Below are 16,265 nucleotides of genomic sequence, written 5' to 3'. Positions count from 1 at the left end.
CAACAAACACTATGATTTTGGGTCGCTTCATCATCTTCTATGATGAATCCTGACCAAACACCATATCCTACTAACAAGTTTTCAGGTTCCTGGCGCTCGTGGGGTGTAAGCACAGAGTAAATCAGCTGCCCTAGTAGCAACCTGCGCTAACTAACATTCCCGTCCCTTAAAATCGAGGTCTACAAACTGACATGGCGGGCGCCGTTGGTGGCCAATGACTGTTACCTATTCGCAACTGATCTAGCGTTAGCAATCATGGTGTTTTATCTTTTCAGCGCATTCATACATGCTGTTGATAAGGGAAACACCACTAGATCGTCGAAGCCTATAATCAGTAGTGCTGAAAGGATATTACGGTTCTGTTCAGCAACGGAGGGGCAACCATGGGTGATCTCTCATGCTCCATGCTCATGCTCATGCTATTCACCATTTTTGAAAAAAAAAAACGTCCTGAAAAATAATAGAAAACATATTTTAGGCTGTTAATTTTGCTCCTTGAAATCACCTGAAAAAATTGCCGAAAATATCAAATAAATCAATGGAAATCTAGATAAACAGTAAAAATTTCCTGGACAGAGTAAGGCTGTGATAATCGCAGTAATTAGATTGGTGGGACATGTGTAAACTCTGATAATGTGTTCTCGTTACTAACCACAGTGAATCGCTTTTGAAAATTAAAATGTGATATTTGATGTGTTCACTCAAACGCATTTTTCGATTTTAATTTTTATTTGTTCTGCTTTCATATCTCCTGCGTTCATAATTGAACTTACACTTTTCGAGTGTGCTGATTTAAATAAAAACAATTTCGAACGATAATTGAGTAATGAAGATGAATGGTTAATGAATGCGTTGTGGGTGGTAGTTTTATTTTATTCGAACGTGATTAATTAGGTGCTTTAATTTACCGTCCTTACTCAATCATGTTGGGTTGTTTTTTTTTTGTTACATTACGAGCCAGTCTATACAATTTGCTATCTTACACTTTCATCTTGAAATATGATCTTTGTCTTGTCTGCACCACCTGCGTAGTAAATCAATAATGCTAAGTTCCTCGCTCCACCAGCTTTGGGGCCGAGCTTGTTTGCTTAAACACTAATCGCTACTAGTAGTTGCTCATAAATTATCATTAACACTAAATTAAAATGTATCGCCGCAGCCTTGCACTTATCATCTCCATGTTTTTTGCTTCTCCAGTTTCACTTTGCTGCTTGCTTTGTATTGCACATTTTTGCACTCATGCTTTTTTTTGCGAATTATGCTCATCCTTAATTAATGTTTTGTAGATGTTTCCTTTGCCGCTAAAAAACAAATCTTGCAAATCGAGCTGGGCATCCATCATCTGTCAGGAGGGCAGCGCCTAGTAATGCCTGCCAGGTACACTAACAAACCGAAAAAGAGGGGTGGTTTCAACACTAGGATATTCGTGGTTATTATTAGGAGTTTCTGAGACGTCTTAATAATAGCAGAGATAGCGTTGATATTGGTAGATGAGCGAAAAGAGAGGGTTTCGTTTTTTTTTCTTCGAAGGAACGCTTAGAAAAGCTCGGTTGGTAGGTCTTCACATGGCTCACTGAGCACGCACGTGGATGCTGAAAAGAAATGTTAAGAGAGAGAGAGAGTGAGAGGCGGGAAAGGGAAAGTGAAAATTTGCGTGCCAGGTTGCGAAAGTGGAAAATTTGTTACTCTTGACTGAGTGATCCTATCCGGTTTTATGAAATATTTACATGCCTTAGTTTTTATGCAGTTAATTCCAGATTTGCAATACCTGATTATCTGATTATCTGATCATTCTGTGCATTAAAATTTTGTTGAATTTGGTGCATGAAATTTGGTTGAACACTAGAGCGGCAAAAATAAATTAGGGATAATCCCTTATTCGATTCCTTTGGTAAAATTAAGCATCTGTAACAATTTTGAGCGAAATTGGTCAAGGTCGCTGTAAATCGATAAACAAACTTTGCATACTTAAACGTCTTCTTAAATCGCTTATAACTTTTCAGGATCACCTCGGATCGTTTTGCTTTCTTCTTCAAAATTGCAATGCAACAAATGTCATATTTAAATCTCACACTTCACGAAGTTTCGATACAACTAATCACCTTCGTTTTTTTTTTACATTAATGAAAAACCTGTTAGGATCTACAACTCTCATGAGCAACCCCTTCACCTTAACCGATTTTCTCAAAATAGGCACAGATCGACGTCGTCGTGCTATCTTGTCGCACCCGTCATTTTGACGTTTCGAGAAAAACGCGTTTGGTTGTTTGACCTTCAATAAACAAAAACTAGAGCATGCAATGTAAACAATAACAAAAACGTTTTGTTTGGCTGACCACTCTGTGCATTGTCCCGGAGTTTGGTTGAAGTTGGTTGCTGGAGTCCCGAGTTATAATTACAAATGTTTACGGTAGTCTAACTTGTACGTGCGTCAAACGTTCTGACCAGAAATCGCTTTGACCAGTTGTCACACTTACATCAATTTCCAGGGAGTGACAAGATAGCACGACAAGATTGAAACTACTTTCATATGTAAAGTGACAAAAATGCACGGAGTTTTTTCGAATTTCGTTGAATATCTCAGGATTGAAATCAAATTTGGCGGATCTGTGAAGGTCAAAAGTTGAGTCATTATGAGCTGCTCAAACTGGCGTTCGTTCTTAACTCAATTTGGACCAAAATGCACGTACGACAAGTTAGCCCGACGGCGACGAGATGCTTAATTTTGCCTAAGGAATCGAGCCAGGGGAGTATCCTCGAGGATCTTCCAAAATTTTCATTATTCGTTGTCAACCGTTCATGCCAGAGTGTCAAATTGCATTTGAGTTTTATTCTCTTCATCTAGTTGTGGCAAAATAGCTCAAACTGATCGAGGAAAAAAATAGTATGACGAGTGTCAACATTGATCGATTTTTTTTTTGCGAATTTGGTTCAATATTGAAATCGAGTTGTGGAAAAAAGCACGGCCTGCTCGAAAAGAAAATTTAGCATGACGAGTGTCAACATTGCTCGGAGTTTTGGCGGTTTTTGTTAAATATCTCTGAATTGAAATCGAGTTGTGGCAAAATAGTACAACCTGATTGAAAAGATAATTTTGTATGGCGAGCAAGATTGTTAAAGATAAAATTACCAAGGCTCGATGACGATAGCGATAATCTATTGTGAAGGCAGACAAAAATCAAAATACGAGCGCAACCTGTCAAAGCATGTTGCACTACAGGCTGATATACATGCTTACGACAAACCACTCAGAATTTGTACGGCGCAACAGATTTTTCGCGCAACAGAAGAGATGCGCACTTCGGTTTGGTGGTGCGCGGATAATATCGTTATTGTTCTCGTTATTTCGATAATTATATCGACGATGATGGACGATAACTCATTTTTAAAAGCTTTCTAAAACCTGATTGGCTGGTACAAATATTTTTAAAAGTTTTGTCATCCCCCTTCAAAATTGGCCCGAAAAATCAGGGGGCAAAAAAAATATTTTTACAATAAACTTCAAAAGTTCAATGAAAATTCAAGTGCAACCAGCTGAAATCAAATTAAAATACATTCTCCTGCGTTTAAAATCATTTTTAACATGTTTGGGTTTATTAAAAAATCTTAAGATTTTTTGAAAATTTTCGATGCAAAATCTTTTTTCTCGATACAATTTTTGTTTTTTGTCAGATCTTAGATTTTTTGAAAACTAATGATTGCAAAACAACTGAACTAGTGTAAAATGCATTTAAAAAAACTTTTTTTCATTTAAATGTGAAGACTATGGCTTGCTATTTTGCAGGGCCGAGGGACAAAAACTTTTTTAAATATTTGCATCGGTCTTACTTAAACCAAATTTTGAATGCTATCACTAAGAATACGTTTTTTGAAAATGTAGTAAGTTTCAAAGTAAAATATGTCCTCAAAATTGTTCACAAAATACCGATTTTTTTTATAGTACCAAAATTTTTAAAATTTGCAATATGCTTTTTCACTTTATTAGAGTTTTTTTTGGAAATCACTAAAATTTTCACAAATTACCATTTTTTTGAAAAACCTCAAATTTCAAAATATGCAATAGATATCAAACGAAGCGAAATTTTGTATGCTTTTTTTCACTCTATATTTTTTTGGGAAATGCAAAAAATTTCATAAATTACCGTAGTTTTTTGAAAATACTCAAATTTTCAAAATATTTTGTATGTTTGTTTCACTCTATTAAAGTATTTTCGTAAAATACAAAAAAATCCATAAAATATTTTTAAAATTTGCATTATGGTTATAAAACGACGCAAAATTGTGTCTTATATGAAGTTTGAATTTTCCTCTTCGTTGGATTACCCATATTGCATATTTTGAAAATTTGAATACTTTCGAAAAGCTACTGCAATTTGTGAAAATGTTAAAAAGCAACCCAAATTCCGCTTCGTTTGATACCCATATTGCATATATTGAAAATTTGAGTATTTTCAAAAAATATGGTAATTTGTGAAAATTTTAGTATTTTCCAAAAAATCTAATAAAGTGAAAAAATTACACAAAATTTCGCTTCGTTTAATACCCATATTGCACATTTTGAAATTTTAGCATTTTTGAACAAATAGATAATTTTTAAAAATTTTAGTGGTATCCAAAAAAAAAAACTAATAAATTTGTAATTTGTTGTTTTACAAAGCATGCGAAATTTCGCTTCGTTTGATACGCATATTGCAAATTATAATAATTTGTGGACTTTCGAAAAAATATGGGTTTTTGTGAAAATTTTCGTATTTTAAGAAAAAAAAATCATACAAAATTTCGCTTCTTTTGATTTTTTTTGCGAATTATTAAAGTTTTGAGTATTTTCGAAAAAATACGGTATTTTGTGAACAATATGTTCTCATATTAATACTTTGAAACTTACTACATTTTCAACAAATATACTCTTAGTGAAAGTATTGAAAATTTATCTTGATATGGTTGAATTATTTGATTTTAGAAAGATTTTAAAAATGAGTTATCGTCCATTATTGGCGATAAGATTATCACCGATAGAATTTTCGAAATAACGATAACGATAGATTATCGGCATCGTCCCGAAGATAATTTTATCAATTTACAACCTTGATGGCGAGTTCCCAGAGTTTTTGTTGAATATCTCTGGATTGGAATCGAATTTTGAAGATCTGTAAAGTTGGAAAGGTGAGACATTGAAAGTGGCTTAAAATGGCGTCCTAAACTAAGTTCTAATGTCATGTGTGACAAGACTGCACGACTTTATGATCAACTTACCTACCATAGCTGTGACCCTCTCGCTGTTTCTACAATACGGTGTATGGCTTCATAGTACGACAGCGGAGCCGTCTTCACTGGAACGGCTTCCGCATCGTGTCCCACAGGTAGTCGTGCACCTCCGCCGAGTTGGGATCCATCGTGTTGACCTTGCTGTCCTTGCGCTCGCGCTGAAGCTGGTGCTGCCCCGTCGTGTACACCATCTGCTGGTGCTGGTCGTTCAGCGGCGTCTTCATGCCCCCCTCCTGGTGGTGCATCGGCAGCCGCCCCTTGGCCATGTTGAAGTTTTCCGTGTAGTTGAGCTTGTTGCGCCGCCGCTGCCGCCACCGGCACACGATGAAGATCACCGCGAAGATGGCGAGCGATACGCCGACGATGCAGGAGCTGGCCAGGATGGCCGACTTGACGCCGAGCGGCATCGTGGTGCTCTCGATGGTGACCGTGTGCCGATGGTTGAAGCCATGGCCGGTCAGCTCGAGATCGAGCAGGTCGCTGCTGCTTTGGTCGTTGCCGCTGTCGAATTCAGCATCGGCGGACATCCGCGAAGGGGTGATCAGCCCACCCTTCGATCCGCCGTTACCTAAAAAATGATCGAGTTTTTGGTGCGTGCCGTGGGACAACTTCCAGTCCAGCACCTTGTGCTGCTTGTCCTGCATCGATCGACCCTCCTTGTGCGTTTCGTCCGTTGGACGAATGTTGATGATCGAGGTGAAGTAGCTGAAGCCTTGCGAGTCCAGCTTGATGTCATCGGGTTTGATGCTGCGCAGGTTACCAATGTTGAACCGAGGGAAGTGCTCGAAAGCCGTCACAATGTCCATCTTGTCCTCCATCGGTTTCCCCTTGTTGGTGATCATCTCCGACAGGTGCAGCTGGCTCGATCCTCGCTTTCTGTGCTCGAGCAGCTCCTCCAAGGACATGTTTCGCTGCGAGAGCACCTTGGCGAGTCGTGCCCCGATACGCCGGTCCTCCATCAGCTCCAGGATGTCTCGACGATCCTCGGACAGCCCAATCGGCGTCAGATCGTTGAACAGCGACGGGTTGCTTTCCGTAACGTCGCGGATGTACTCCTCCAAGCTGTCAGTGAACGAGCGTTGCGTGTTCTGGTTGATCCGCTCGATGAGATCGTCTTCCTCTTCGTTGGCTGACTCGTGAACTTCGTACAGCGGTTCACCGCTCACGCTTTTGACGTCGGCGAACGAGGTGAACTTTTCGATGATGTTCAGCTCGGGTTCGGTTTCCAGCAGCTTGGTTACGTTCTCTTCGTGGATTTCCGCGTCCGCGGTTGTTGCCGTGGTGGATGGTGGCGAGGGGGGTGGCGAGGGTGTTTGCCTTTGTTTGGGTTTGATCGCTATTCTGACCCGTGGGGTGGGAACGCGCATTAGGGAGCGTTCGGATGAAGCCTGGATTGGTGGTTCCGTGTCGGATAGGGCCAGGCTTTCGGTGTTTTCTTCCGCGTTGGTACCTTCGGTTGACGCAGTTGTCGAGGGGCGACCTCGCATCTTGCTTTGGTTTAGTTTTTGTAGGAATTGTTCCCGCTTTTCGTTCAGTCCCGGGGAGGGTGTCCACTTTTCGCGCGTTGAGGTTGTGGTGGTGGGTGTGGCGGGTGTAGACGAGTGCCACGGTTCGGCTGTGGCGTACGCACGCGAGGGAAGTTCTGGACGTCGCTTGATCGTTTCTTCGGTTCGAATGTTGGAATTGCTTAGATCTGGTCGGATTCGAGAGGCAACGCCTTTTATCGGTCGGAGTCGCTCTTCCTTGACTGTTGGGAGGACGGGGTTTAGCGCAAGCTGCTTGATCTCGACCGTCGGGAAGATGGCTACGTTGTCGTTGCGGTTGCCGAGGTTCTCCAGGGTGATGATATCTTCCACGGAGTTGGTCTCGTCCTGGGCGGAAGGTGGCAGCTCTGTGGTTGATGTGGTAGTTGTCGAAACAGTGGTTGGGTACTCTGTGCCGATCATGGGAGCAGCTGAGGGGGAATAAACGGGGATTCGCTTGATGTTTTTGACCTCCTGGAAGTCGGGCCGCTTTGTCGAGTCATCGTAAACTCGGAATCGTACGCTGGATAACGTTGGGATGACGGAGGTCACTTCGTTTTCCGGCTCGGTTATCGTGGTAAGGTCCAACGGACTCTGCGTTAACGCCGCCAGTGCCATCTGCTTGCCCTTGATCAAGTCCTGTAGAGAGATGTTACGCTGCTGAAGAATTTCACTGAGACTGAGTCCGCCGGACTGTTTGAGGAGAGCCTTCAGATCGGCAGCGGTACCCTTTCCCGTTGTTTCACCGGACGATCCGCCACCCTCTTCTTCGGTGCGTTTGGCCAGCGAGTACGGCTTTCGGTAGGCTTTGTAACCGGTGCCGGGGGTCGATGCGGTCGACTCCTCTACGGCCGGTTGCTTCGGAGGAAGTCTTCGCTGCCTATTGCCATCTAAAATAGGTTGAAAATTCTCTCTGCCTCTGGTGTTGGCCGTAGACTCGTAGGGCCGGCGCTGGGGTGGTGAATCGCTCGGGTCTATGGCATCGCTGTACGGGTTCGACCATCGATCGGGACGTGGCCGGAAGCCACCGCCGCTTCCTTCCCATCGTTGGTAGGGTCGTTTGCGTTCTGGAAACTCCTGCTGCTGCTGCTGCTGTGGGTCGTGGTAGTGCAGTTCGGACTCTTCGTCCCGGGGATTGCCCTGCCAGTAGTCGTCGTGCAGTGGTCTTCGTTTGCGCTTTCTGCCCAACCGTCGCCGCTTGCGACCTTCGGTGCCGTCCGCTGGAGCCGTCGAAGCCGACTCTTCCTCCAACGGCTGGGATGGTACCTCGTTGGTTGAGCTCGTGGTTACAACCTGGAAAATAGAACACAGAAAACAGAGTTTCCTCGTCAGTCATTGAGTAACTCTATGGATCGGAATAATTGCAATCGCTTAATGGAGACTTGTGATGCCCGGTGCAATCCATAATTACACTCGATAACGTAACGAGTTTCCATTTCACTCAATCCATCAAACCCAAGCCCAGCCAGGTTATATTAAAATAGCATCCATCAATCTGTACTCTTGCAGCGCGGTTGCATCCGTTGCCCCGAAGATGAGCAATGATGGAAGGCGCCGTACAATGAGTGGGGCTGCCGTAATGTGCATCCAGGTGGAAAAAAGCGAAAGGAAAATTGTGATGCAGATGTTTTGATGCGAGAATTTTACACCACGCTGAGAGTGTTTTTTTTTTGCGTTATAACACTGGAATTTGAGCGGTGGAAAACGCTGATGATGACCCAGATTTTTCCAGCTCGCTAGTAATGTTTGCGAATCCTGTCTGCTTTTTAGTTGGAGGATCTTTTTGCGACTGGCTCAAACTAGCAGTTTGACGTTGTCGTGCTATCTTGTGGCACGTCGCTTTTTGACGTTCCGAGAAAAACGCGTTTCAATGTTTGACTTTCAATAAATATAAACTTGAGAACACGATGTAAACAATAACAAACGAGTTTTGTTTTGGTTGACTATTGTTGCGACGGAGCACGTCCCTCATAGAGTTATCTACGTGCGCATGTATTGCGTGTACGTACACGAAAAAAAGTGAGGTTAAATTTTGTACCGTCCAGCAAAACAAATGGCGTGCTAGTGTGCGTGAGAGCGGGCTTAGATAAATCTGGTGCCCGTGCTGTCGCTTGGCAATCGATCAGAAGTTGAAAACAATCTGAGCAAGCGGGAGCACGGGCGTAGCTAAGAAAGTAGCTGCGAAAAGACACCGTAAATGTAAGTTTATTGTTTATTGTGAACGTTGTTAGCTGTAATTAATTTGTAAATAAAATTACAGTTTTGTAGCATGTGGTGCATAAAAGAGTTTTATTTACCCTGCTGACGGAACCGGTGCCCGGTTGAGACATTCCCGCCTGTCTCAACAACTTTGATGTGCACTGTCTCGAATTAGGATTGAATTTGGTTGTCGTTAGTCGGGCATGTACGTGTGTCAAACGCGTTCTGACCTAAAATTTCTTTGGCCAGTTGTCGCACTTACAGCAATTTTCACGGTGTGCCACCAGTTTGAGTGACAACAATGCACGGAGTTTTTTCGGGAAAGAAATCAAATTTTAAAGATCTGCGAAGGTCAAACGGTGAGGCGTTGATAGTCATAAAAAAACCGTTCTCAACTCAATTTGGCCAAAAATGTACGTGTGACAAGATAGCACGACAACGACGAGTTGTTTTACTAGTTGGTTGTGCTTGTTTTAAATACAAATTTTACGCTAGGGCTTAGCATTGTTCAAGTTTCACAGTTCTCGATTGCATTTGACCTGTTATCTGGAGAATATTGGCTTGACATCGCATACATCAAAAAGCATTCTGCCATAACAGGATAACGAGATTGTAGAGAGGCTGTTGTATGAGCTTGTTCCTGCTATCTGGCGAGACACGTGTATATGTGTATCTGTCCCGACCACTGACTGGATATAAACGGATGAAAACAGATTAGCTTTAATACCAATAAACATAATCTGGGCCACCAGCTTGTTTGGGTTGCATACCGTTGATGATGAGCTTTACTGTGCTTAGCAGCCTGATGGCAAGATTGTCAAATTGTATGTATGGGCCGCGATACTCACATTGGTTGGACCGTGGACCCCGCTAATTGGTCGCTTTACCCCTCTGACGCTAAATATAGGGTAAAAGAGTCAGCAAATGTGCAATTGAAAAAAGTTTTTTTTTGTGAAAAAAATATTTCAAATGGTGTTTTTGATGAATAATTTTGAATATGTTTTGTCGAAAAATAAATAACTAGAAAAAATTAAATATTATCCAGCCTTTTGAGGACGAAATCAATCGTTCACATTTTTTAATGTTAACTTTATTAACATATTTTAGTGTTAAATGAGGTTAAATGTCAATATTCCAAGAAGATAATGTACAGCTTGTGACGATAAACTACCTTTCCTTTACTTAGAAATCGTATCCAGAAGGAAAACGATCACCAGCTATGTTGGTCCGCACCGGGTTCTGAACTCCTATTTGCGAGGCGGAAGCCTTACCGCATGGCTCGGTCTTAACAAAAAAATAACTAGACAATAAATAACAATTTCAAATTACAAACCTAAATATTAAATAAACTTATTTTAAAAAATAAACTTATAAATGGCCTGTATACCCTATTTTGTGCAACCAGTTTATGGAGCATTCACCCTATATGGACTGTCAAAAGTGAGGTTCACTTTTTGACAAGCTTGCCACCAGTCTGGTGCTTAGCCTGTGCGGTGCTTAAAACAGGATTGTTTTGTAATAAATAATTTCCACCGAATTTTGCAGTGTATCATGCTCATCGCACTGGTTAAAACGAAACATCTTAAAGCAAATCTTGGTCCTTTCCGTACATTAAAATCGTAATTTTAATCAAAACGTTTCTAGTCGAGCAACGCCACATCGTTGGTACAGAAATCTGCCTGCATGTGCTCATCGTAGGGCTTTCCACTCCTGACGGCAAGGCAGTGTTCCTTCGCCACAGCAACGACACCGGAAGGTAGATTTGCAGAGCAGCAGAGTATGATTTATGCAGGGGGATTTTTCCGGTGAAAATGACAACACGGGATCACGGGCGGGCTCGCCGTACAGAGATATGATTTTCTGAGATTTTTTTTTCACCTTCGTTTGTTTCGAGTAACTCTCTAACCTGACAATTGAAACGTTCCCCGGAGAAGAATGTTAGGTATTTATTAGCTTCCCTTGGAAAGACAGATGCTGCCTGATGGCTGGCAGCGCTATACTATATCGTGGATCGATTTCCTCCATTGAATATTCATGATACGTCCTTTCCCGTTGTACACTTGTATAGTGGAAAGACACTCTGTCTGCTGGACAGTTTGATTTTTTTTTTTGCAATGTTTTTCCCGGACCGGGTAATCTGCACTATCGAAGATTGAAAAAACCTATTTTTCATAGAAAAGTGTCAAATATGTTTTTGATTTCATTTGTGTTCTTATTCCATCGGTGCATTCTTCTGGAAGTGGGAATTTTACACTGGGGAATGAAGTGACTTCGTAGAAAGGACAACAAAATAATAAACTGTATAGTGAAATGAAGATTGACGAGGGAACAATAGATTTTATGGAATTTTCTGGACTCGTGGTTAGTGGTTTGGAAAGAGTATAGTCAACAAGGGAGCGGAGCGTTAATATAATCCAGCTTTATGTATACCAATTTCGAGGCAAAAGGTTTAACATGACTCAAACAATTAAATCTCGTACACGAGAGATGGAAGTAAAATGGCGGCACCAAATTGGTTGTATTTAATTCCCCATTGGATTTTTGCCAGAAACTACTATCGTGTTCAGAGTTTTGAAATGATCAGAAATAAATTTCTAGCAGAAACATCATTGCTGTAGTGAACCTCGAATAAATTTTTAACGATACGTGATCCAAGCTTTGTAAAGTATTTTTTTAGATTCATTCATTTTATTTTTATGGACAACATTGCTAAGAGCTGTGAGTGCTGAAATGTGCATAACATTAAAAAAGTTTAAGTTTTATCCAGATTTTCAAGCAAAGATGGCGTTACGAATGCTGCACGCCCGAAATGTCAAAATCACGCAGTGGAACCAACATTACAAGAAGTGTGCCACGCCATGACAGTAACGCCATCTTCGCCTAAAAATCTATATTTTTAAATAATTTTACTGTCTCTATTTGCATAAATGTCTCATGTGCATTTTCATCATTTTGGGCTATTGCTGCACTGCCCATGTCCGCATTAATGTCCTATATGCATTTATTTGAGAAAACAAGCTTCAAAATCCATTTTTTTTCAATCCACAATCTCTTTATTTCATATCCATTCAACAGAGATCTCAAGAATGCTCTTCTTTTTACAAATTCAATCCACCTGTGAGGCAACGTGTAGAATGTTCGTGAAAAAGAATTATTTAATCTAGTTTTCTTAACCCTATTTAGTCTGGGACCCTACAAAATCTACTGCATACTACTTTTTAACACTGGAACGCCCAACGCATGTCCAATTTACACGGACGCCCAAGCCGCCCAAAAAAGGTGGAACGGTAACTTCAACTCGCTGGTTCTCGGGCCTTACTCAACCAATCAAGATGATTCTTCTTTTCAGTGATTTGTTAGGATGTCTAGATGATTCTAGAACTTTGCAGAACTTAATTTGAACAAATTTGCAATTTATGTGACCGTAAATTCTCTATATTTTTCTTTATTGAACTTTGTTGATACGGCCCATAGTTGCTGAGATATTGCCATGCAAAGGTTAAAAAACAGAAAAATTGATGTTTTCTAAGTCTATCTTTTCTAATGTCGATATCTCAGCAATCACTGGCCCGATTTACAATGTCAAAATATGGAACATTCGTGAAATTTGCGATCTTCTGGAAAAAAATACTTTCAAAAATTTAAAATCAAGACTAACATTTGAAACGGGCGTAATATTGAAAGTTTGGACATTAGAAAATGGTCGGTTGTTTGGGTGAGACTTAGAAAACATCAATTTTCCTGTTTTTTAACCTTTGCATGGCAATATCTCAGCAACTATGGGTCGTATCAACAAAGTTCAATAAAGCAAAATATAGAGAATTTTCTCAGCTTTTCAAAAATATTTTTTTCAAAGGTGGGCAAACATGGGCACTAATTTTAAAAAATGAAAAACTGCGACTATTTTCAAAAAAGTTACCTAAAAATGGTTATAACTTGAAAACGATGCACTTTATCAAAAATTCGCTAAAGTACTTTTTGATTGAAAATTCGATTTTACATCGAAAAATGAAGTTGAAAATTTTTTGCGACCAATATTTCGATTTTTTGAAGAATAAAATCAGTATTGATTCAAAAAAACCATAACTCGGTCAAAGATTTTTTGCCCATTCTGGAAATTTCAGAAAAGTTGGCATTTTATGTCCTCTAAAACATATCAAAAAATAAAAAAAAATAAAAATAGTGTTTTTTTGCAAATCAAGTTTTAGTGGCAAAAAGTGAAATTAAAAATCACATTTTTTTTTACCGTGTATCATTTTTTTTTTCAGTGTAGTTCATATCCATACCCACAACTTTGACGAAGACACCAAATCGATCAAAAAATTCCTTCAAAAGATACAGATTTTTGAATTTTCATACATCATTTTTGTATGGATAGCTGCGAAATTTGTATGGAAAATTATATGGACAAACTAATGATGTAAAATGGCTTCTTTGGGCATACCGAAGGCACCAAAAAAGTTTCAGCCGGATTAAAAAATACAAAAATTAAAATTAAAGAAAAAAAAACCGATTCCGTAGAGAACTGCTCCCATACAAAATATACCCTCCCCCCAGTACTTTTTCTGCAATATTGTACACAGTTGATTGGATTTACTCAAATTGAGTATTAAAGTTGTTAAATTATTTTCAAAAAAAAAAAAATTGGTGCCATAAATAGTAGTTGCGAGAAGCTTATCTAAAGAACGGGGGCAACTCTATTTTATATGCAACTCAACATTTTAGTTTAAAAATCAAGCAATTATCATTTATTATTCACTAGAAATTAATTATGCAATGGTAGAAATTATACATTACTGTACATTTACAAAACTTTTACGTTACGTAAACAATTTTAGTAATGAGAGTTGCAGGCACGTTAAATACAAATATTTAAAACAAATCACGAACAAAGGCTACTTACCAATACTTTTTTGAATTGCAAAAAAAAATATTCAGTATAACATGAATAAATTATGGCTAGATTTCACATGGAATAACAACGGTAACGTAATTATTTAAAAAAAAAATCGAAACCGGAAATTCGGAAAAGAAGAAATTCATAAATATAAATATAAAAAATAACTTATATTTTCACATTGAGAAACTTAAAAATAAATAAATCAGATGTGTAAGAAATTTTAAAATCCTAATATTTATATCAGAAAAAAATCACAAATTCAAAGTTAAAAATTCAAATAATTTAAAATTAAGTTATTCAAAATTGTGGTATAGTTGAGCGTTTTAGCAGAATGCATCAAATTTAAAAAATCCTGATTCTAAAAATTCCAAATAAAAAAATCTAGACTTGAAAAATTCAAAAGGTTTTTAATTTAAATTCATATATTTGAAAATTCGAAATAAAAACTGATATCAAAATAAAAAATAAGAGATCAGACCAATAAAAATACAAAAGCAACAATTAAAAAAACATAGAAATTATAATTTTAAAAATAATTAAAATTGAAAAATCGGGTACAAAAAACTTTAAAAAATGCAACGGTTCGTATTATACTGTCCGAAGACTTCGTCAAAATTTCCAATCTCTAAATCCGCTTAATTTGAGTTTCTAACGTAAAATATTACTTTAAAAATGTCAATTTTTTGTGATTCAAGATGGTGGCATTTAAGAATTGAAAAGATTAAGAATTTGAGTAATTATGTATTTAAGAATTTTAGTATTTTAGAATTGAAAATAACGAAAGTCTAGATTTTCAATATAATATATTTCAACTTTAAAGAATATAAAATATGATGTGTAAACAACGAAACTTTTGTTTCAGCAAAAATGTTATGTGTGTCAATTATATAACCATAGGAGGTATTAGACTATGACAAACAAACAAACTCGCACTTTTTGACAGCTTGCCAGATTTGTTTGCAGAAACGTCAGCCTGTTTGTTCGTAAGGTATAGACTAATACCTCCTTTATGATTTCTTCATTGAAAGTTCGACAACATTACATTTTTTTTTGGTTCATATTAGTATACAGATTGGTATCACCGTTACAGGTATGATTAATTATTTTCCAATTTAATTTACCTATTATTTTTACACATATATTTAGTCTGCTAAAAAACAATTAAAGATTAAAAACTAATCCCTCAACAAATATTAATTTGAAATTTATTACTTTTGTTCCAGAAAAGTACAGGAACTAGTTTGTTGCTGCCGATTTCGTGCAAAATTGCAGAATTCTGCAGTACGGGGATAGACCTATTGTTTGCCCCCTGATTTTTCGAGCCAATATTGGGCATAAACTTTCATGAGCGGCCGTGGCTAATTGGTTACGGTGTTCACTTTGTAAGCGAATGGTCCTGGGTTTGATTCCCATCTGCTCTCAACGGGAAAGTATAGGAAATATAAATCTTGAATTTCTGAACATGAACGAAAGATCAAAGTCGCTCGAGTTGGGGTTCGAACCCCCGTCCTTTAGATTGGTAAGCAAAAATGCTAACCACTAGACCATCGCGACTTGGTGAGCTATGACTGGAATTAGGAATACTGTTACTATCAACTATATACGCGCTGGGTCCTTGTCCATTTGACAAGGGTTTAGAAGTTCTAAACAATGTTTGAATCCGATTGGTACAAACGTTCGTCAGGGCGGGGCTTGTCGATAAAGCTGAAGTACCTCGCGCTCGGCTAGCCAGCGTAGAAATGGGTCACCGAAGCTTGGCAGAACTAACAGCTTCCAAATGCCTATGCGAGTTATTTGCATGTATAGAATACAAAATCTAAAATACATGGAAACAACTTAATTTGTAAGAAGGGGCCGCGTGGTCCCGTTTGGTTGGTTGCACACACACAATATTGGGCATAAACTTTGAAAAATATACACAACGGCCTGCATGCACAGTTATAATCATCATTGATTTTTTTCTTGAGGTAAATTTGACTATGAACTTGCTTCAAAAATATTAAAAATTGAACTCCAAAGTATGTACTGCTTGTATGTAAAGCATTTAAAACAGCCATAATGATCTAGATGTCAAATCAATGCAATTTTGTGGCTACAACAGTACTGAAAAGCATTTTCAGAATTCTTTCAAGTGCTGAAAAGTTCAACTTTAACATTAGAATTTTATCACGAGTTGGGATTGGTGCAAATTTTGACGTTTGATTAACAGGGATGGAATAATCGCAAAAAACATCATTTTTGCTTGCGAACTTTCTTCACCCGCGAAAGAGAGAAGAGGCAAATCGCGTAAAAGAAAATCGCTCCAGAACTTCTCCAAGAGAATCAATCTGCTGATGATTTTTTTTTTTCCTTGTCAGCACCACTAAAAATATTTATTT

At 38.8% G+C, this 16,265-nt stretch overlaps 2 protein-coding genes across 14 annotated transcripts in view; one reads left to right on the top strand and one right to left on the bottom strand.

The window, feature by feature from the left end:
* The window catches only part of LOC6052288 (actin-histidine N-methyltransferase), a 181,984-nt gene that overhangs the window by 8,948 nt on the left and 156,771 nt on the right, over positions 1 to 16,265 (top strand). The window lies entirely within an intron of this gene.
* Positions 711 to 16,265, bottom strand: part of LOC6042225 — an 84,480-nt gene continuing 68,925 nt past the window's right edge. The window contains exons 2-3 of one of the 2 annotated variants that reach the window (XM_038265191.1): positions 5,254 to 8,081; positions 711 to 1,592 (exon numbers count right to left, since the gene is read on the bottom strand). In XM_038265191.1, the coding sequence (XP_038121119.1) occupies positions 5,328 to 8,081 (2,754 nt within the window). In that variant the 3' untranslated portion in view covers positions 711 to 1,592; positions 5,254 to 5,327. The remainder of the gene's footprint in view (positions 1,593 to 5,253; positions 8,082 to 16,265) is intronic. The other variant, XM_038265192.1, reaches the window with a different exon arrangement.

Source organism: Culex quinquefasciatus, chromosome 3 (genome assembly GCF_015732765.1).
Source record: "Culex quinquefasciatus strain JHB chromosome 3, VPISU_Cqui_1.0_pri_paternal, whole genome shotgun sequence".
Classification (NCBI taxonomy): domain Eukaryota; kingdom Metazoa; phylum Arthropoda; class Insecta; order Diptera; family Culicidae; genus Culex; species Culex quinquefasciatus.
This window is presented reverse-complemented; position numbering and strand designations above follow the sequence as displayed.